General features: G+C 37.0%; 4 protein-coding genes across 4 annotated transcripts; 1 reads left to right on the forward strand and 3 right to left on the reverse strand.

The window, feature by feature from the left end:
• Window positions 1–1,567: 1,567 nt before the first annotated feature.
• Window positions 1,568–3,151, forward strand: LOC103989521 (transcription factor RAX3). Its single transcript, XM_009408389.3, has 3 exons — window positions 1,568–1,720; window positions 2,103–2,232; window positions 2,321–3,151. Exons 1-3 carry the CDS (start codon window positions 1,585–1,587, stop codon window positions 3,000–3,002), a joined length of 948 nt encoding a protein of 315 aa, XP_009406664.2. The 5' UTR covers window positions 1,568–1,584; the 3' UTR covers window positions 3,003–3,151.
• Window positions 3,152–6,041: 2,890 nt separating this feature from the next.
• Window positions 6,042–6,759, reverse strand: LOC103989522 (protein GLUTAMINE DUMPER 3). Its single transcript, XM_009408390.3, has one exon. The coding sequence runs from the start codon at window positions 6,555–6,557 to the stop codon at window positions 6,168–6,170; it is 390 nt and encodes a 129-aa protein (XP_009406665.1). The 5' UTR covers window positions 6,558–6,759; the 3' UTR covers window positions 6,042–6,167.
• A 2,132-nt stretch (window positions 6,760–8,891) lies between these two features.
• LOC135639702 (uncharacterized) lies at window positions 8,892–10,247 on the reverse strand. Its single transcript, XM_065153568.1, has 3 exons — window positions 9,954–10,247; window positions 9,342–9,398; window positions 8,892–9,156 (listed from the first exon to the last, which is right to left on the reverse strand). The coding sequence occupies exons 1-3, from the start codon at window positions 10,132–10,134 to the stop codon at window positions 9,110–9,112; spliced, it is 285 nt and encodes a 94-aa protein (XP_065009640.1). The 5' UTR covers window positions 10,135–10,247; the 3' UTR covers window positions 8,892–9,109.
• A 5,031-nt stretch (window positions 10,248–15,278) lies between these two features.
• LOC103989523 (xyloglucan endotransglucosylase protein 7-like) lies at window positions 15,279–16,465 on the reverse strand. The gene is made up of 3 exons (XM_009408392.3): window positions 16,172–16,465; window positions 15,899–16,092; window positions 15,279–15,815 (listed from the first exon to the last, which is right to left on the reverse strand). Exons 1-3 carry the CDS (start codon window positions 16,439–16,441, stop codon window positions 15,431–15,433), a joined length of 849 nt encoding a protein of 282 aa, XP_009406667.2. The 5' UTR covers window positions 16,442–16,465; the 3' UTR covers window positions 15,279–15,430.
• Between the last annotated feature and the right edge of the window lie 3,940 nt (window positions 16,466–20,405).

Consider the following 20,405-nt stretch of genomic DNA (forward strand, 5'->3'; position numbering starts at 1 on the left):
AAAACTAGAGTTTCTCACTTAATTCATGATCTTGCATATGTCGTAAATTTTTTTTATGAGATAATTGATTCATCAACGATGAAAAATACTTAAACTCCGGTTAGTTAGTGAGGGTAAATCTATTAAGCTCTTATAAATCAATTCAAATCTTAAAAAATTAGAATAAATTGAGATTTTATATTTCTCGTCGATAAAATCAAATCCTAACATAATATATCATATGTTGAGTGGTAACTCATGCATTAATATGCATCCGGTTTTATTTATGATAATCCTCTCCTACTCAAATTCTTAGCATGCTTAATACTAAGTATATTCTAATATTATTGATTGATTTGTAAGCATAAAATCTATGATATGTTATATATAATGTGAAAAACTTTTATATCATGATTGAAATCAAATAACATTATATCGGATTTACGATGTCATCTGAAAAAAATCTATGTGTGATCTGCAAAGACACTGTCCCTCGGATCCAAATGTCATAGTGATGTTGATCTATAAGGGGAACTAGATACTCATTCTCCTATCTTCCTATCTTTTCACATGATCATTGTTATTGATGGTTTAGGAAGATTAAGAGAGAAATTACGTCCTCTCACATGCATCATTTAGTCTCTAGATGTACTGTCTATTTATATTTATAGACGACAGTCGAGGGTCTAGAATAGATTATTATGAGAGTTTCTCCCATCAAAAATATCCCCTAAGGAATTTACTATAATATGAATTTCTTTTCTATTGGTCAATATCTGTTATCAAAATTTAATTAGTTATATTATATATTTTATTCAATTATAAAGGATCACATAATATAACACAATTAACTTGATCAACTTCAAACCAAAATACTTAGATTCAAAGTGAGATGTTACACTATCACTTTAGATATTTATAAGATTAGGAGTTTCAAAGCTGGAAACTTACACTTAAGAAATATTTTACTTAAAATATACATTAAAAAATCACATAAAAGAACCCTACAAACATAAATGTATCCCAAGCATCTATTGTGTCATGGAATATTCATCAACGATAGAGGTATCTAGAAACTTTGACACCGAAGGATCGTATGCTTCAGAAGTGGAAGCACCCCACTAGGCAAAAGTTCACACGAAATCAGTAGCTTCATCAACCCCCCAAATTGTATGCCATTAAATAATCTCCATGAATATTTTCAACAGTGACTCCCATTTCACACTCGGAACACATCGTAAGCTAAAGTGATGCTGCAGGTAGTCGTATTCTAATCTCCATCAAGTCTGCATGTTAGGAGGTGCAGTTAGGTGTGATCAAGGCATGTTTGCTTCTTTGCGGAGAGACTCGAGCGCTTTCCTAAGCATGCATGCATGGACTCGGTCAATCTCGCTAGATTTGATATCTGTTAAACAAAGGCCATACGTTGAAAGCTTTGCAAAAGGTGGCGAACACGGTAACCGAGTACGGCAGCAGCTTCGTCCTCTCGTCAGCATCACATCACACACGGAGCATTTTGCTCTCCGGGTTTCGTTCTATAAAGCTCGGCCTTGCCTTTCTTCTTTGTTCTCCACCCCAGGCATAGAGGTCGAGGGATAGAGAAAGATGGGGAGGGCTCCCTGTTGTGACAAGGCGACCGTGAAGAGGGGGCCATGGTCCCCTGAGGAGGATGCAACGCTCAAGGCTTATATCGAGAAGCATGGAACTGGTGGCAATTGGATTGCGCTGCCTCACAAGATTGGTATGTCCTCAAACTACTCGATCGCTTCATCTCCTTCTCGAATCCCGCTTCTTGCAGAGGAGAACCTTGACCTTGTGTTTCAGAAAACCAAAAAGCGGTCCTCAACCCAAGATCTTGTTCCTTCTCAGCGCTGCGATTTCTTCCTATAACTAGCTAGAAGAGAGTGATTGAGATCAGATGTAGGCATTTTACCACTATGTCTTGTTCCTGAATTCAAGTATGGTGTAGAAAAGGGAGAGAAAACAATCTGGATATATCATCCTTCTACCAGAACATATATATAACATATTTACATGTGGCATGCAAAATGAAGATCTTCAACTCTTCTGTCAGGAAGTAGACGAGAGAGCTAAGTTTAATATTTCTCTTGTTATCATTTCAGGTCTGAAGAGGTGTGGAAAGAGCTGCAGGTTGAGATGGCTCAATTATCTGAGGCCCAACATCAAGCATGGTGGCTTTTCGGTAGAAGAAGACCATATCATATGTAGCCTCTACTCAAGCATCGGGAGCAGGTAAATCATCCGGATACCTTTTCCTGCTCTCCCTTTGCATGCCCATCATGTACATGAGGATAACACCAACTAAGCTTTCATGCATTAGGTGGTCTATAATTGCAGCCCAGCTGCCAGGGAGAACAGATAATGACATCAAGAATCATTGGAACACAAGGCTGAAGAAGAAACTACTTGGCAAGCCAAGAGAATCACCACAACCTCGATGCCTTTCTGTAAACCAGGTCTCGACTGAGGTAGCTAATGCGATGAGTCTCCAAACACATCCACAAACCCTAAGTGCGCCAGCTCTGGCAAGGATGCAACTCCGGGGCTGCGAGGTTCCCTTCTTCTATCATCATCCGCTGGGCGACAAGCTCTTTGAAGACCAACACACCGATACTGCTACGTCTACTACTCCGATCGATTCATCTCATCGAAGACTGATGCAAGTGAAGCAGGAAATCCAAATCTTGATGAACCAAACTGTACAGGAAAATATGGATTGTTCAGTACCGGGGTGTCCGCCGTCAGATGCGGGAGGTCTCGCGGAGAGTTCATTCTCAGACTGCAACTCGCTGGTGGCAGGGCTTTCCGACCTCCATGAAATCTTCCATGGCAAAGAACCATTCTTAGGATTGCAGGAAGCGAATCAATCGACCGAATCAGACTGTTTCAAGGAAATGTATAGGGAGAAGGAGAGAGACGGTATGAGCTTGTGGTCAAGCATGGCTTCATCTCTCCATCCCGATTCCGTGCTTCAAGAGTATCTACTTGGGTATGATCTCTAGTGGTTGCAGTGTCCGGATTATGGTTTTTAGGTAAATTAGATGTTGGTTTTACATGAACAGACCGAGACATGTTGGTGTAAATTTGTTCCTTTGAGTAGTCATCGGTTCTCGGTGTTACTATCTCCTCATTATAACGATATTTTTTTCTATATTTTATATTTTATGCAACGCTAAGAATGTTTATTGATAGGTCACATAGTGGTATTTTGCATTTTTCTTCATTTGGATTCCTCTCCTCTTCCACAATTTGATTTGGTAAGTAAATACATTGGACCAAAGATTTAGAAATATTTAAAATTTAAATTATGAATTTTTATTTCTAAATAATTTTTAATTAAAAATATAAAAAATTGACGGCTCGAATTGAATCGAACCCAAAACTAATGATTCTGGTTTTGATTCTAAAGTCGACCTAATTCGATTAAATCTTAGTTCCTTACTTCAGGAAATAAAATCATCAAATTTTAAAATCAGGACGAATATTAATACGAGATCAAATAACTTCTGGTTTTGCTCGTATTATTTCTCACATTTATCCAAATTTAATCAGTTATTTAACCCATAAAGTTTTGGTTAGTTGGATCAGATGGGATCAAAATTTAATCGAATATTTAATAAAATTTACTTAAAATGATATTACATTTTAAAATATCTTTTTGATTTTTTTTTCAATGAATTCCAATACAATTTCTCTTTTTAGTTTTTTTTTTCCCATTGAGAGGTTATGTTTGGGATTTTTTTTTCCTCCTTTCCCTCCTTTTACGATCTCATCCATTCGAACCAATTTATTGGATCGATCCACAACTTAAAATAAAATATAAATCATATGATTGATTATAGAAAATAATATATAATATTTTATGCATTTTCAAAGATAATAAAATTATCATACAAGCCATTAAATATTAATACTAATTAAATCAAATGTCATTATAATTAAATGTAAGATAATAAAAAAAATTACCAAGATTCTTTTTTACACAAAATAATAAAATATTATTCTCATCAAAATAATTAAACCTAAGACTTTTAAGCTTCCAAAAATTCCAAAACAATCAAATCTCTATTTAGAACTAATTTTCAAGAGTTTCAAACTAGAAACTTTTTGAATTTAAGTGACCTGAGTTATATTGTTTTTGGATGAGTTTACAATGTTTTCAAAATCAATGTATCCTAATTTTTGGCCCATTTAATCTGAATTTAGAATTTTTTACATATAATCACATCACTATAGTAGTAAATATTTTCAAATGAATTAGGATGAAAATAAAAGCTCGATCCAAGTTACAGTGATCTTATATATGGTCATACTATTTTTGACTTTCTATTTATATACACTGTAAATATACTCTTTTTTATCTAAAACCCTCATATGGTTGGCTCCTCCTTTTTTTTGTTTAACAACATAAAGATAACCTTCTAGATAGGTATTTATAAATTATGTTTCATGACAAATCCTTTTCTATATGAAAGTTCTAATTCCTCTCTCTCTCTCTGTTTTCTTTATAAATAAATCCTATATATTTTATAATTATATTGAGATCCACAAGTAAGTTACTAGATATCACATTTTTAATGATCTATTTCTAAGATAGAAATTATTAAGATTGATAAGTATTTTAGGAATTCTAATTAGATTCTGACTCCATCTTCAGATTCATGATTCAAGTAGAAAGATGAGTCTGTAGTGAAGGATTTGTTCATATAAATATAAGTATATATGAATTTTAAAGTTTTGATTAGAGTGAAAGTTAGTTATAGAAAAAAAATATTTTAGGTGCTTTTGGGGTTTTAACTAATAAGATCTAAAAGGGTTGAGAGAGAGTGATTCCTTCTATTGGTTCTTCTCATATAATAGAAAATTTGATTTTCCTCATGTTCTCTCCCTTAACCATATGTCTTTTTATGGTATCTTATTCATTTGATCCTTCATTTTTAATGATGTCTATTTCTAATAAAAAAATAAAAAAATCTAATTTAATTTATTTTCCAACAATCTCTGACCAACATACATCAACTGTAATGCTTGCTGCTTGCATTGGTAACACTGACTTGGTGATCCTCTGACTCAATGTATCTCCTCTTGTAACTTTCAGAGAACCATACTCCATTTTCCTCCTCCTAAGTTGCTTTCAGAGTCCCTACCTCTCACTTCCAGGGTGAGAAAGCAGGTGGGTTCCCAGTCTCTATCCCAATAATGGAGGTCATGCTACTCTCCATCATCAGGTTCTGCTCTCACCATTCTTTACTTTATTTCAACATCATCTTGCAATATAAATTTGTGATCAATTAGGATCGAGTAAAATCAAACTCTTCTTGCTCTTATCTTTGATCCATCTATTTGCACCAATAATGACTCCAGTTGGTCCCCATGCCTTTTATAATCAAGTGTTCATCCGCAAAACCCTTCCCAGTTACAAGTATGAGACTCTTAGTGATTCTTTTAGTAGATTAATTCTCTCCGAAAAATATTATATTAAACTACAGTACTCAATGGTCAAAAGAGCCTTCATCATCTCTATGACAAAAAAAAAAGACATATATATATATATATATATATATATATATATATAAACACCAGTTCAAATGATTTAAACTTAGAAAGAGATCTATTGGTAACACTGAAGAGAGTAGATTCGCATGGCCACCTGAGAAAATGCAGTAATCATGATGGGTACGAATCTTTCAGTGGAGAAGTGGGCACAAATCGGGTGGCTAATGTAAGGTTGAGATTGAAGAATGAGCTTTCCACTTTCCACGAGATAAGGAATGGGCACAAATCTTAGTCGCACGGCCAACACCCTTTCAAGAAATAATGAACACAAGAAACCTCCCATGAACAGCTCTCTCTACAAAAGAGCACAATGGAACAGCGTAAACCTTGTCGTCTTTCACGCAGCCGCGTCCCGCCCACGGCCCTACCCACCCTCGCCGCTCACTGCACACTCCCTTATCTGCTTCTCATTTCTTTCCTTATTCCCTTCTTATGATACAAAATGATACGAGTGCATGTAATACAGTAATCACATGAAACATGGATACCGCAAACGGCTAACTAATTAACCCGTTACCTTCAGACAATAGTAGAAAACCCACCTCATACATCCAAGTTTTGGTGGTGTCGTGTAGTATTTCCCCAATCCACTGACAGTCCTCAGCAGTCTCCTACTCCCTTTTCTCATCGTCTTCGTCCTCATTCTTACTGGACCGGCCGCCAAACGAGGAAGCCCCGCTCGGGATGGGCGTCGCGAGGTACGTCGGCTTCTCGTCCCCGGCCATGACCACCACGATCTCCTGCTTGTAGAACGTCGCCGGCGTCGCCGTCGCCGGTTCCAGATTAGCCCCCGGTTCCGCTCCGCCGCGGTCGAAGTGTCCTGACAGCTTCCAGTAGGCGCAAGCGAGGAGGATGAGCGCGACACCCACAAGGCCCAGCATGGCCACCAGTCCCCCGAACAGGTACAGCAACGGCGCCGCATCCGACCCTGAGCGGCCGCCACCCGCTACCGCCGCCGGCACCGCCACTGCTGCAGCATTGAACCCTGACTCTGCCCTCATCTTCCTCTTCCTCACAGGCAAGCTTCGTGGCCTCTCCTTACTCTCAAGAACCCACCGAAAGAAAGGGGTGGTGGTATATTCATACAGAAGATGAAAGGGCAGAATTGTAATTATATTACGAGTGACAAGTTGGTAGCTTTACTTTGGCTCTTTAGAGAGCTGAACTATTATTCCATAGAGCTCTAACTGTGAGATATAAGTGGAGAGATGTAATCAAAGAGTGGGGTGAGGACTCATCCACAGAAGGGACCCCCCTATGTTGTCATTTTGTGGGGGAGGGGAATTGGAATTGGAATTGGAATTGGGAGATAAAGGTACTGATCTCTCTCTCTCTCTCTCTCTCTCAATCATGATCTTTCAATAAAAAAAACATATACGATGTTTGAATCATGATTCAATAAATAAAATCATGAGCTTTCAAAAAAAGAAAGGATTAATATTTGTGAGATCTAATCCATTATAGAAATTCATATCTGCTTGGAAAAATATATATAAATGATGACTAACTCAATTCTTATGAAATCATGAATCAGATCATCAGAGGCTAATTCAACCTTAACTCAACAAAAGGAAACAAGGGTAACTAAATCATCTATGAGAAAGAAAGGATCACATTTTCTTCAGATAAGAAATGCATGATTCCTAATGATTAATGTATCGCTATAAATAAAAGAACATATGCATGTATCTTTACATCTGTACAGCCATACAATAGAAAGCAAAGAGAAATGCACCTAATCATCGTCTGAAGTAATTACCACAGAGTCGAACAACTTCACCAGCAATTCACATAATAAAATCACACAATTCAGTATGAGCATACAATTCGACAAGCTAAGAATGCAGGAACAAAGAAAGGTAGTTTACCTAAATACATTTCGCGGGGCACTCCTCAGTATATACACTGACTGACCACAACATAATTGATAGACAAGCATAGCATATCAATTTCAAGGTTAAAAGGGAAAATGAGATACTGAGAGTATGAGTTATCCTGGTCATGGTAAGACACTGGCCAAGAATCCTTTTCAATCTGTAGACTTATATAGAGTCAGTCCATAGATAATCAACACTGTATTTCTTTCATGAAGACACATGATAAAAGGAATGGTTCCACATCTTATCACCCATGTTTCCCAGAAGTTCCCAATGCAACACAAGCCACCATCACATGTAAGAACAAAAACAGATTTAACACCCTGCTTGACTCCATTTTGACTTTCCACCATGCTGCTTATGTTCCAAAAGTGAAATTCTAGGTTTGTTTTGTCAATAGCCCACAACACAATAATTTCATGAAATCACATGGTCATTGATAATACACATATCAAAGTTAATCTGCTATAATTTGGTGGGATGTTGTGGTGGGCCTACTGCACCATGTGTTCGCATGTGGTGTGTACTACTCCTAAGTAGATAGGTGAAACTAAACCAATCCAGGTAACATGGACATCCAATGGGGAAGAAAAAGCAGTAATAACTTTCCCATTATATTATGAGTTCATCATATGTGTCCTCGTCAACAGAAAGAACTTACATGGCCATCAGTGGATGTAAGAGATGAGCAACGACATGAAGCAACCGTGCATGGCAAGGTCCAAATTCCAAAAGAAGTGATTGCAAGAGGTTTGCCTTGTTTATGGCCAGGATATATTGGCTGGTGCATGACAAGGTGATAAATCAGATCATGGTCTCCATTTTTCTTCTCTTTCAACTTCAACCATCAACCGCACAGGAAGCATCAACACTTCAAAATACTCAGATTCAAAAATTTTCTTCTTCTCTATCTGTTCCTCTTCTTCCGCTGCCTCCCCACCACTTCACCCCTTCTTCTCCTCCAGATATTATAATTATATCCGATTGGAAATCCAAAACCGACACAAATCATCAAAAGGATGGTCTAATATAAGGAAGGTGCTAGTTATTTTTTACTGATAAAGACTTTGTAAGGTCCTGCGATCAAAAACATCTTCACCCCTTACACTTTGAACCCCCCCTCTCTCTCTCTCTCTATCTACAAAGGAACACAAGAAGCTTCCACCAATGCAAGGTTTAAGAGGATCAACAATTAAACTTCTGCAAGTACAGAGGTTGTTTTTATAACTGAAACTTGATCCCATAATCTGCAAAGGAGCAAATTTATCATGATGCCAAAATTTTCCCTAATTTGTTGCATTTATTGATGGGGAAAATATGAAAAATGACAATCGAGTTAGCCAATCAGTGGGTGAACACATTTATAGAGTCATCCTAATCAAACAGATAGTACTCCAAGATCAGGTGATCCAAAGATTCTAATGCACCATTGCCTCAGATGCTGGTAAAAGTAAAATGTAAAAGAAATAAAAACTAAAAACCATTATATACATCACAATTATGGAGTTTATGGATAAGATTTGGAATTATATAACAATAAGATTTTGCGAAGACAAGAACAACAAAAGCATAAAACACTAACAAGAGCAGAACATTAAACAGGCTCTCAACAAAAAAGCATTAGCAAGAAACTTATACACACTGGTGGCCGTCTTTGATAGCAGGCACTTGCAGTGTCACTTTGAGATCAGCCTCTGCAACTGCACTACGGACACCCTTTTATCTGTAGAAGGTACAAAAAGTACAACCACCTTAGCATCTCAGTACACTACATCTCATTAATAAACCCAATAGGTGCATCATTAACAATCAGAATTTGCACAAAAACAACATGAGGAAGTCAGAAATATGAAACCAGTTCAAAACTATTTTGCAGAAGATCCACATAAATAAGAAGAATGGATGTACCAGATGGCGCAGAAACCATCTCAGTGTGGCAGCTGATGCTTCTGTTGGTTCTGATTTCTGAAAAACATGAAGTAAGAGAATATACATAGAAATCGTCGAATAAAAAATAGAACATAAACACAAGAAAGGTTTAAAAAAAAGTTTACTAAATTGAAGCATGCTCTTGCTGTTAAAATGATCCGTCGATTAAGGAACCATATCTAGATTATGTGCTGACAAGCACTTTTTGCATAGCCATTATAAGATGATAGATTGTACCATCATTGTGGATCAGTTATTCTATGATCTATCACACATGACAAGATGTTCTTGAGCACAGACAGGGTAGCCGCACTAATTTCATTTGAAATGCTGCAGATAATTGTTGTGACTCTCTCTCGATGGAATTCATTCTATCGCTTTTTTTCTCGAAACTCTTGCTCTAGCCGAATGTTCCAAAACACATCCCAACAACAACATGGAAGCGGCACACTTGATCTCATCACAAAGGGTAAAGAAGAACAAGGAAACAACCTTTTCGAACATTCAGCGCTATATAGAATTCTAAACGCACAAGCATGAAGATCAAATTTTGAGCGCGGATAACGGAAGGAAACAAGAAAAATATCAAACCTGTGGTGGGAGGAGAGCAGGCGGCAGATGACGGCGGCAAATCGGGAGGCGGCACGTCGAGGATAGGGGCGTACATGTAGCAATCGGACGCGAGGTAATCCGCCACGGCCTTGACGAATCCCCTGCTCCTCCGCCGCTTCGTCGGCCTCCTTCGGACTCTAATCTGCCCGTCCGTCTCCATTCCTTCCTCTTCACCGAACTACTCTAAAACCCTAGATTGGAATCGCGTCTTTCCTTGCTCGAGGAATCCGAAAGAAGAGACGTGGCGAAGGTTTCGCATTCTACGACCGACACGCGGGGTCGAATTGGCCGGCGGGGGTAAAACGGGTCGGATTCTGAGGAACACATCCGTATCCACTTTTTTAGCTGCAGATCCAGATACGGATGCGAATACGGATACGGATAACAGGCGGAAATTGAATTATGATTACATGACGGATATCGTATAAGGTGAATATTTAATTTTTTATATCATTTTTATATAAAAATATGTGAATCTAAATTAGATATTTATGCAATATATGACGAATATAAATATTATTATTATTTTTCTTTAACTCACATTCTTTGGGTTAAATTATTTTGATCTTATTAAAAGAAAATTGATTTTCCGTATCAACCATTTTCACAGTTTGGAAATAGCATATTTACTGTTTAAAATTTTATTATTATAAATATAATATATATATATATATATATATTATCAACCTTGTACAAATCTAATTTAGGATATTAAAAGAGAGAAAAAAAAAGGAGAAAGATCCAATGACATGAGAAGATCACCAATCCAGGAAGAGAGAGAGAGAGCATCTCACATACACACACAGATATACTTTCACATAGAGAGAGAGAGAGAGAGAGAGAGAGAGAGAGCATCTCACATACACACACAGATATACTTTCACATAGAGAGAGAGAGAGAGAGAGAGAGAGCAGCTCACATACACACACACAGATATACTTTCACATTTAAGTAACGCTGCAAAGTCTAAAGGCGTCTCATGTGCCCATTGATGATCCTTTTAATGCACGCCTATTTGTGATAGAGAATTTATAAGTCATTTAATTCTTTTCTATTAAGTATTAAATTTCCTATTTTTTGTTTTCCCATTTTGTTTTCTATATATAAATTTCAAAATAGCTTGCACTCTGTAGAGCTTTTTTTTCTTTTTAGGGAAATTTTTGCTCTCTATATATCTTAAAATCTCAATTGATTTGAAACCTCCAACACGAATCTATACGAAACAACACAAAAGATACACTATTAGGTGTCAATTCTCCATATAAATCGGTCAAATATAAAACGAAAAAGAGAGAGATGATGTGCTGTTCTCCTCTCGAACACTCTTGAGAACTCCGTATCTAAGAAAAAGACAGAAGAGAAAGAGAAGAACAAACAGATGACACACCACCTCAACAGACCATGAATGGCAGAGCTATGCAAAATCATTCTTCTTCTTCTTCTTCTTCTGCTGCTGCTGCTGCTTGATGCTTTCTTTTCCTTCATCTGTTATGCAAGGGGTTGGGGCCGGTTGGTACGAGTCGCTTGTCGTCGTCGACCGAGCTCCCGTTCTTGCACGCCTGCGTGAGATAGCCGCAAACTAGATCGAGATTCTGGAACCTGCACCCACGGCGGTGGATGGTGGCAACGCCGGCAGCCAACTCCTCCACCGATGCCTTCTCATCTGCCTTGTGACGGTGGTGACTGTGCTTCAGGCTGACACTTCGAGCCAACCCATGCGAGCCGGCGACGAACAAGATGAACCAGGCGACCAGGGCTGCTCGAGCCCATCTCTTCTCCATGCCTACCGGAAGAGTCCCTCAGATTTAAAGGAGCTGAAGCAAGAGGCCAAAGGATAAAGAATATATTAACTGAGGTTCCTCGGATCTACAGTTGTCTATGACACACCCACATCTCTCGACCTCTGCCTCACACCAAACCACGCATTAATGTATCATCACATCTCTTTCGGTCAGTGAAGAGAGCCACAGGGTGAGAGAGAGAGAGAGAAGATGACAAGATAAGAGAGAGAGAAAGAGAGCGTCTTATAAAATAGAAACCAACGTACTATGATCTGACCACATCACATAAAAGATGGACAAAATGGAAAAAAAGCTAATGATAGTTAGGACAATCGTCAAGAAGAAGAAAGAGAGAGAGAGAGAGAGAGAGAGAGAGAGAGAGGATGCAGTTTAGTTCTTTGGTCTTATTTCTACTTATATGGAGGGGACTGTTTGCAGGAAGAAAACATCAACACTCGCGACTAGCACTGAGACTTCCATCACCGTTCCCATTTTGCTTCTCTTGCTATGTTGAACATTGTATCCACTACATGTGTCCAACCTATTCCTCTAAGATCTTATTTAGTAACTATGACATCTATATATTTTTGTTTCTAACAATGATGTTTTGTTGAATCCACTCTTTTTTGTCACTATAGAGTACAAACAGATAAATTTTGAGATGATATATGATCAACATCATTCAACTATAATAAAACTAAAGAACTAGGGGTGTTCAAAGAGACTCGAAGAATCATTTTGGATCGATATGACCCGATCATCAATAATTCAATGTTGAAGATTATAAATGATTTCAGTTTGAAAAAAAAATTCTTTGATTCAGTTTATTGATTCGGACCAAATCGAATCAATTTAAATTTAAAAAATGCTAACTAAACCCAAAGACTCTCAAAACTTTAAAATTTCTTTCCAAACTTAGTGATTTGACTGTTCTTCCTCTTTGTTCCTCTTGCTCTCTTATCTCATGTATAAACTCTATTTTTTTTTCTCATCGTTCTTCATTAGCAATCTTTTTATTGATTTATATGAATTTTTTTATTGATTTATATTCATTCATGAAGAAAAAAATGATTGCATGTAAAGCCATTGTTCCTCTATTACATCTTTTAATAAAAAAAAATCACTTGTGCATAGGTCCAATTATTTAAAATATTTAAAATGATATTTATAATATAATTTTTTTGAGAAAGCAAGCACAATTGGATTAAAATTTTGGTTTGATTTAATTAACTGAATCAATTCACTAAATCGAACCAATTCATTTAAAATATATTTTTTTAAATTACTTAAAATTAAAAAAAATAGCTAATCAGTTAATTGAATCGAACTAATTAATTGTGAACCGATTGGATTGTGTAGGTTCGAAATAATTTTGGTTTAGAGTATTTTACTTTAATCAAGCTGAGTGATTCGATACTTAATTATTAGGTTTGAATCGCTTTGAACACAAAGAACAGTGAATAACTATTTATGCTTGTCTGACGACATTACATCATTTACGTAAACATAATCTCAAGCTCCACTACATATGAAATTTAATGAAGCACGTTAGTGGATTTACTATATCCATTGTGTAGAACGTATGGGCATCTTTAGAAAAGGCAAAGCATGGTTGGTTCATATCCATTGAGGCCGACAAAGGAAGACAGAAGTCTGGGCTGCTGCGAGAACCCCACCACCCCTTTGAGGTAGGGCAATCAACCCATGGAAAATGACGGTGGAATCCTCAGTGAGCCCTCATGCAGTACAGGGTTCCAGAGGACGTCTTTGTGGCAAGTTTGTTATTGATCCTGGCATGAGAACTAAGGATAGCATAGCAGAGAGAGAGAGAGAGAGAGAGAGAGATTCCTCATCTTTACATTCCATTCTCTTGGGCCAATCATTTTGCACTTGGCATGCGCTCTACAGGCAGGGACACTAAATTACCCAGCGGTCAAATTCCCACTTATGTCACCAGATTTTGTAGGATCACCACCTTTCCTTTTCTTTTTTTTTTTTCCCTATAAGTTAGAATATTTTCTGCATTTAACAATCAGAAACTAAGTATCGACTTACAAAAAAAAAATATTATTGATGATTTCATTAATATAATGTGACCCTGATCTACATGTGAGGAGACGTCCGAAGAAGAGTACGATCTCTCTCTCTCGACTCCTTACATACACAAAGATAAGAGTGGTTTCTTATTGAGTTGTTGAGTTATCTTCCTTATAGAATAGTCATATGAATATTCTTAAAATTTTAAGAGGCAGTTTGGATCAATTACAAACTAACTCCTCTATAAAATGTTTGCAAGAATATTTTTGAAAGTTTAGGAATAGTTTAAGTCGATTATGAACTACCTTTTTATATAATCTTTATTGGGATATTTGTTCTCAGTATAAAAATATATTATTAACTATAGATTACGAGAGATGAAAAAAAGAGGACATCGATACCAACTTAAGTGTAGGAGGTATCAATTAAGAAAGCCATTTGATCTCGATCTTTATATAGGTAACGAGTCAAAATGGACTATGCTCTATTCTAGACAACTCCTGATTATTTGTTTAAAGAGAGAATTTATTTTAGTTTGTCTTATGAAGATATGATAAAGTTTACCATGTTGAAACCTTTATTATTATTTTTTCTACAATGTTAGGCAAAAATAAGAACTATGTTTCAACACTTCATGTATGCTTGAACAAGGATCAATTATGTAACACTTCAAAAATGGTGATTCAATCATTAGTATGCAATGGAAGGTAGATTTGTTTGTCGGAGTTCAAGTTTGATTTATTTTCTTAAGAAAAAGGATCCACAGTTGACTTTTTTCCTTTTGGGAAGAGTGTGAGCAAGTCAACCACCCAAACTCGCAAGGACTCTTTCACAAACAGATGTCTGTGCCAAAATTGACTCATGAATGCCTGGGTCTGTTCTAACTTATGACAACCCTAACTTAGCCAATTTTGCACTCACAATAGTCCATGCATGATGTGCACATATATGAACATATTCCAACCGCTGTCATTAGTGTGTATAAAAATGAACATACAGTAATCACTGTCACATATTTCATCACAAAAAGAATTAAAATTAGATCAGGCTATGATTGAATTCTGTGGATGCCATTTTAATGTTTGTTCAGTGCTTGGATCTGTGGTTGACTAGCTTGAATACCACTAACTTGTGTGTCATACCCACAAGGAATCATATAGATTTTGAGTTGATGACAGAGGTGACATGAGTGCTTATGCACAGGGAAACTGCACAGCCAGCAGATCATCATAGAAAATGCAGAGACTCCACTCATACTTGAATTTCTTATTCTCTAATAAACATTGGTTTTAACAAAAGAATTAAACATAATTATCGATAGAAATAAAATAGAAAAAAGAAAATTGTATTGAAGTAGTTTTATTGAAGTAGCTTTAGCTTGAATACATTAACATGTCCCTTTCCTATTTATACAGATTAGAAGAAAGAATTTACCTCAATAGAATAGAAGATTTCCCTGGAGAAAATCTTATCGTATAACTAAGAGTTTAAGAGATCAAAATGTATCCGTCCATATGACTTTATTATTTGTTCCAACAACAAAACATCTTTGTCATATACATAAACGATGCATAATAACATGAAATGGTTATCCCAATTAGATACAATGCAGCCAGTGGTAATGCTTGTTGATGGAATTAGCTTGCAAAGCACTCGGGAGGCAGCCCCTGGGGGAACCTCTTCACATCAGTGCAGTAGTTGTAGATCATGTAGTTCTTCTGCACCCACCTCAGCTTCTTCAAGCTGGTGGCGTCAAACTCCTCCCACATCCAAGAGTTGCTGGTCCCCGAAGAGCAGGAGGAAGCTCCTGAAGGCCACACGCAGCCATTGGCGTTGTAGTTCCTGAAGGCAGCCGTGAAGGGTGCCTGGGACCAATCCGTCTTCACCAACCCCCCTCTGGTGGCCCAATCCTCCGCATCCCACAGACTGGAGTAGACCCTCATCGCTTGGCTCTTCGGGTACGGCACGCCGACCGACTCCCTGTTCCTGAACTCCCTTATGGGTGTGCCATCCACGTAGATGCTGCAGTCGAAGGAGGAAGAAACATTAGGACAAGTTTCTGTTCGCCACAGGGCATGCAGTCGATGAAGCGTAAGATGACTCACACGATGTGTCTGGGATTCCACAAGATCGAGTAGGTGTGGAAGTCCTTGGTGGGATCGAACCAGAGGTAGAACTGCTGCTCCCTGTTCCCCTTCCCCTGGCTGTACACGTTGGTGTGGAGGACGTAGGGGTCCCCGCTGAGGTTGCCGAGGAACTCCAGGTCGATCTCGTCATGCGCCGCTCCTTGCGACGACAGCTGCAACAGGATGACTCCATCACATCAGCGGCAACGCATGCAGCAATGACGAAAGGGATACAACGGTGACTTTACTTACGTAGAAGGTAGTGACTGTTCCAGCAGAATTCCCAGGAACGAGCTTGAGCTGCACGTCGAACTTCCCGTAAACGTACTGGTCTTTGGACTGGAAGCCGGAGCCAGAATACTTGTCCAGGGAAAGCGTGAGGAGCTGGCCATTGTTGAGGATTTTGGCACGGCCATCACCCCAGGTGATGTCTACATCCTGGTAAAAGTTGCCGGCCAGCGAAGTGCTTGCAGAAGTGGCAAGCAAAGCAAGCAAGAGAAGCAAGGAAGCACAGGAAGCCATGCCCACGAAGGAGCTTTGTTTTGGGGTCAGGTTGGTGTTTGTGTGTATATATATCTATAGAGAGAGAGTGGCCATGGCCATGGCCATGTTTAAGGAAAGTTCCTTGTGGGAGATGACTCAAGAAGCTTAGACCGGGAATGAGCTGGATCCAGTGATTTGAAGGGCTACTTTCCAGAACAATGTTTCCAGCGGCTACTAGTCACTGTGGACGCTATTGATTTGTTTAGGTAGATTTTGACTTGAGTTTCCAAAGGAAACCACAAAAGAGAATAATAGAAAAAATGTTCTCCATCTGGAGTTTAATATCTATTCTCACAAACTTTGGAAATAGCATATTTTTGTCTTACGTATATTAATCCTTCAAAATTTTATATTTTTGGTATACATATCAAACTGATATTTACAGGGGCAAATAAGAAAATAACTAATTTTGGAGGAACATGAATGTAAATTCACTATTTTTTGAGATGGCAGATGGAAATGAAATCTGTGGCATGGAATTGACCATTTAAAAGGATGATTCCAGTATGATGCTGAGCAAGGATGAGATTGGAATGAGTTGACCATTAAAAAGGACAATGTGACAAAGTCTTTTGTTTTATCCCAATAGATTTATTTATAGTTATATTTACACTTAATACTTAGCATGTTAATATACTTAGCATTTGGCCCTTCCTTTTTTTAGCATTTGCATTAGTACATCCAACTTAACTTTTTTATATGAATTGTAAGTTATGATTTTTCTAAATGCTAAGTTGGATGTACTAATGCAAATGCTAAAAAAAGGAAGGGCCAAATAGCAATTGATTTAATTAGGATTACTATTTTTCTGTTTGTAGGTATAAAGATCATTTATTTCTCCACAGATCCCCAAATAGCAATTGATGTAATTACCAACAACTACCTTTCTCTTTGCTCTTAGTTACTTTTCAAGTAATTTAATTTATTTAATCTATAATGAATTATAATTATTGTTATTAATAAACTGTTTTGTTGCTTTATTATCAGCTACAAGTCAATTTATTTGCTTACACATTATCAAACACCAAGTCACCAACTAAACTGATAGCTTAATTGCCATCATTTTTATTGACTCTTTAATTACCCTCTCCAATTAATTAGATCCCTAACATTCAAGAATTACCAAATAAATCTATCCTCCATGCCATATCTATGTCAAAAATGCTGTTATTTCTCTAGTGGAAAATAGCCACTTGATGTCTCAGATTGACAATGCAGAATTTGACCTACAGTAAGGCAGCCAAACCAAGTCCTACTACTCCTGATGCTGATTTGTTAGCTCCTCGGAATCAAAGCCCATAGCAAAATGAATCAGCTGTTGTTGACAAGAGGAAACTGGGAGGACAGCAAGCAACATTTGACAACATGATAAGTGTTTCCAGGGAAATCAGTACCTGGATGGTTTCCTGGGCAAATCTGGTTGCTGCAAACTTCAAGTTGACCTGCTAAATCTTGGGATGGTTTCCTGGGTGAATCTGGCTGCTGCAAACTTCAAGTTCTCCTGCTAAATCCTGTGCAAGTATCTACAGAATATTTTACAGAAAGACATGTAGTTTGCAAGTGGAAGTAGTACATTCAATTTAAAATCCTCTTGTAGGAATGGTTTTCCCTTGATTCTGAAGAGATTCAACACCCAACTAAAGCAGCTTCTTTTCTACAAACATCTGCAACAGAGTTTTCACTAGTATTCTACAAAGGAATTTGTAACCAAACTCTCTTTCTTTGTATGAATATGAAGCCTCAACACTCTACTTCATTCCGGGTTAGTGAAAGGTGTAAAATAATGGCAAATGAATGCTGTGTTTTCAACATAATTTTTATTTTGTAAAGTAACTTTCTCATGAAGCCAGAATGAGCAAATCTAAAACCTCATGATTGCTGTAAGTAATGCGTGCCTATAATTCCACACAAGCAAATAGCCGCCATGCAGGATTTTATTCGACAAGAACAGTTCAGAAATGAAATATTTTTTCTGTTTAGAAAAAAATCAATAGTTGTCTTCTCTAATTACAACAACAATCATCTAAAACAAATTGTGGTTCCTTCGACATAAAACTACAATAACATATTGATCGTTTCATATACTACTTAAAAGAGCAGAAAAAGGTTGACACATGTAATTCTATCTACTGCCTTGACATTAATTGCTAAAAATCCGGTTATGTCTGACTAAAATCATTCTCTCAAATGATTTCTTTATTTAAAAATAAAATTTGTATAAGCTCAAAATTGGTAATCCATAAGGTAGAACAAGAAAAATTAGATTAATTAATCTCTATCAAAAAATATAAAAATTTAGATTCTTGCAGTCCAAGAATTTACCTTGAATATACAACTTTTTCTGAAGGACTACTTTGCAATTCAATTTCATAGCTACAACAAATGAAATGGTTTATGCCAATTGCTAGCCAATAAGTATGTCTGAAGCAAAGCTGCATTAGACTAAAATAACAGGATCTCAGGCTACAGAAGTTCATATGTTGGTTGGAAAATTGTACTTGCACCAACATTTACTGTAGGTGTGGAGACTCTCAAAATATTCCTGATGTTTCTGGGTATAGAAATATGCTCATTCTAACATCCAGAATCAATCAAGAGAAAGGTGAAACATATTTGAATTGTGCAAACAGAGTTGCCCTTAAAGATGCATCAGAACTTCTTATCTTGCAGATTTTTTCAACTGATTTTGTCAAATGATCTCCACTGAGGATGAAATCATACTACTCGGTGACAAGCAACAGATCATCAAGTATTCCATAGATTGTATATATACCTGCAAAATATTCAGAACATGGTTGTAAGTGCAGAAAAATCTTCGTATCAAACTGACTGCATACATGACAATCCTAAAAGTCTTTCTCAATAAAGCTCCTGAAACTTGATTTTGCATAAACGTTTGTTGTATACCCCTGTTGTTTTTGAACAAAAACAATTGACTTCAAATAAAATTGTCAACATAGTCCTAACCATGTGAGCCATCGCTACTGATTACCAGAAAGTTCAAGTCAAGCAACAAAAAGGAAATTGGCTAAAATGGTCAACCCAAGTGTGGAATTTTTTCTAGAAAATATAAAAGAGCTTTAACAGTAAGAATCTTTTCCTCAATTTGGCCCCTTTACAACAATGTGAGTTTTCAGAACTTATATCTTAAAGTATGAACAACTTCCGATGTGGTCAAGACAACGGGAGATAATCATGTTATTTTAAGACAAATTTGGAATTTCTACAGTACAAAAATAAATATTTCAAATAAGTTACAACAAATTAGAATGTAGAATTAGATATGTACCATGTTCCATGTTCTCGAACAATTTCCTTGAAACAAAGGCAAGGATGTTCCCAGCAATAGTATAATCTTTGGATCTCTCCTTATATAGTCCTTTATTTTCTCTTACAACTTTCAAGAGATGATACCTCTTTTCTCCTGTTTCTTGGTTTTTGCAATCCTGATACACTACCCTTCATCTCGTATAAATGAATCTTCAATCTAAAATTTTTAATGGTACAGAAGCCAAACTTGCCATCATTAGTGACAAATTCTTGGATCAAGTTCAGTGATAAATGCACAAGCAAATGAGATGGACAATAAATAAATTCTTGGAGCTCAAAAGTTACTGTATGAAGGGCTTACAACCTAACAGCCAAACAAAGAATCATTTCATGGAAGAAATTAGCAAATAAAAACTTGGATGATTTAACAGTGAGACCAAGCCTAAATGTAAATGATCTTAACTTTCATAAAGACATTTAAGGACTTAGATGGCAGAGTTTACCCTCAACAAATCCCCTACGAAATATAAAGGGTGTTATCTGGAAGTACGTCATCATAAATCTAAGAGATCTTAGAGTCACTATAATTGTTCGCCCAAGCAACTGATGACTACATAGATAGGTTGTATGGAATTTATGATTTTATTCATAAAAACATAAATTGATAAAAAAA

The sequence above is a fragment of the Musa acuminata genome, chromosome BXJ3-6, assembly GCF_036884655.1.
Source record: "Musa acuminata AAA Group cultivar baxijiao chromosome BXJ3-6, Cavendish_Baxijiao_AAA, whole genome shotgun sequence".
Taxonomy (NCBI): domain Eukaryota; kingdom Viridiplantae; phylum Streptophyta; class Magnoliopsida; order Zingiberales; family Musaceae; genus Musa; species Musa acuminata.

Excerpts from the sequence above, each read along its gene's own strand:
- LOC103989521 (XM_009408389.3), top strand. The coding sequence starts at position 1,585 with ATGGGGAGGGCTCCCTGTTGTGACAAGGCGACCGTGAAGAGGGGGCCA. Across the intron at positions 1,721-2,102 it reads TGCGCTGCCTCACAAGATTG|GTCTGAAGAGGTGTGGAAAG; the intron begins GTATGTCCTCAA and ends TTATCATTTCAG. Across the intron at positions 2,233-2,320 it reads TACTCAAGCATCGGGAGCAG|GTGGTCTATAATTGCAGCCC; the intron begins GTAAATCATCCG and ends TTCATGCATTAG.
- LOC135639702 (XM_065153568.1), bottom strand. The coding sequence starts at position 10,134 with ATGGAGACGGACGGGCAGATTAGAGTCCGAAGGAGGCCGACGAAGCGG. Across the intron at positions 9,399-9,953 it reads CTGCTCTCCTCCCACCACAG|AAATCAGAACCAACAGAAGC; the intron begins GTTTGATATTTT and ends CATGTTTTTCAG. Across the intron at positions 9,157-9,341 it reads GATGGTTTCTGCGCCATCTG|ATAAAAGGGTGTCCGTAGTG; the intron begins GTACATCCATTC and ends TACCTTCTACAG.
- LOC103989522 (XM_009408390.3), bottom strand. The coding sequence starts at position 6,557 with ATGAGGGCAGAGTCAGGGTTCAATGCTGCAGCAGTGGCGGTGCCGGCG.
- LOC103989523 (XM_009408392.3), bottom strand. The coding sequence starts at position 16,441 with ATGGCTTCCTGTGCTTCCTTGCTTCTCTTGCTTGCTTTGCTTGCCACT. Across the intron at positions 16,093-16,171 it reads GAACAGTCACTACCTTCTAC|CTGTCGTCGCAAGGAGCGGC; the intron begins GTAAGTAAAGTC and ends ATCCTGTTGCAG. Across the intron at positions 15,816-15,898 it reads TGGAATCCCAGACACATCGT|CATCTACGTGGATGGCACAC; the intron begins GTGAGTCATCTT and ends CTTCGACTGCAG.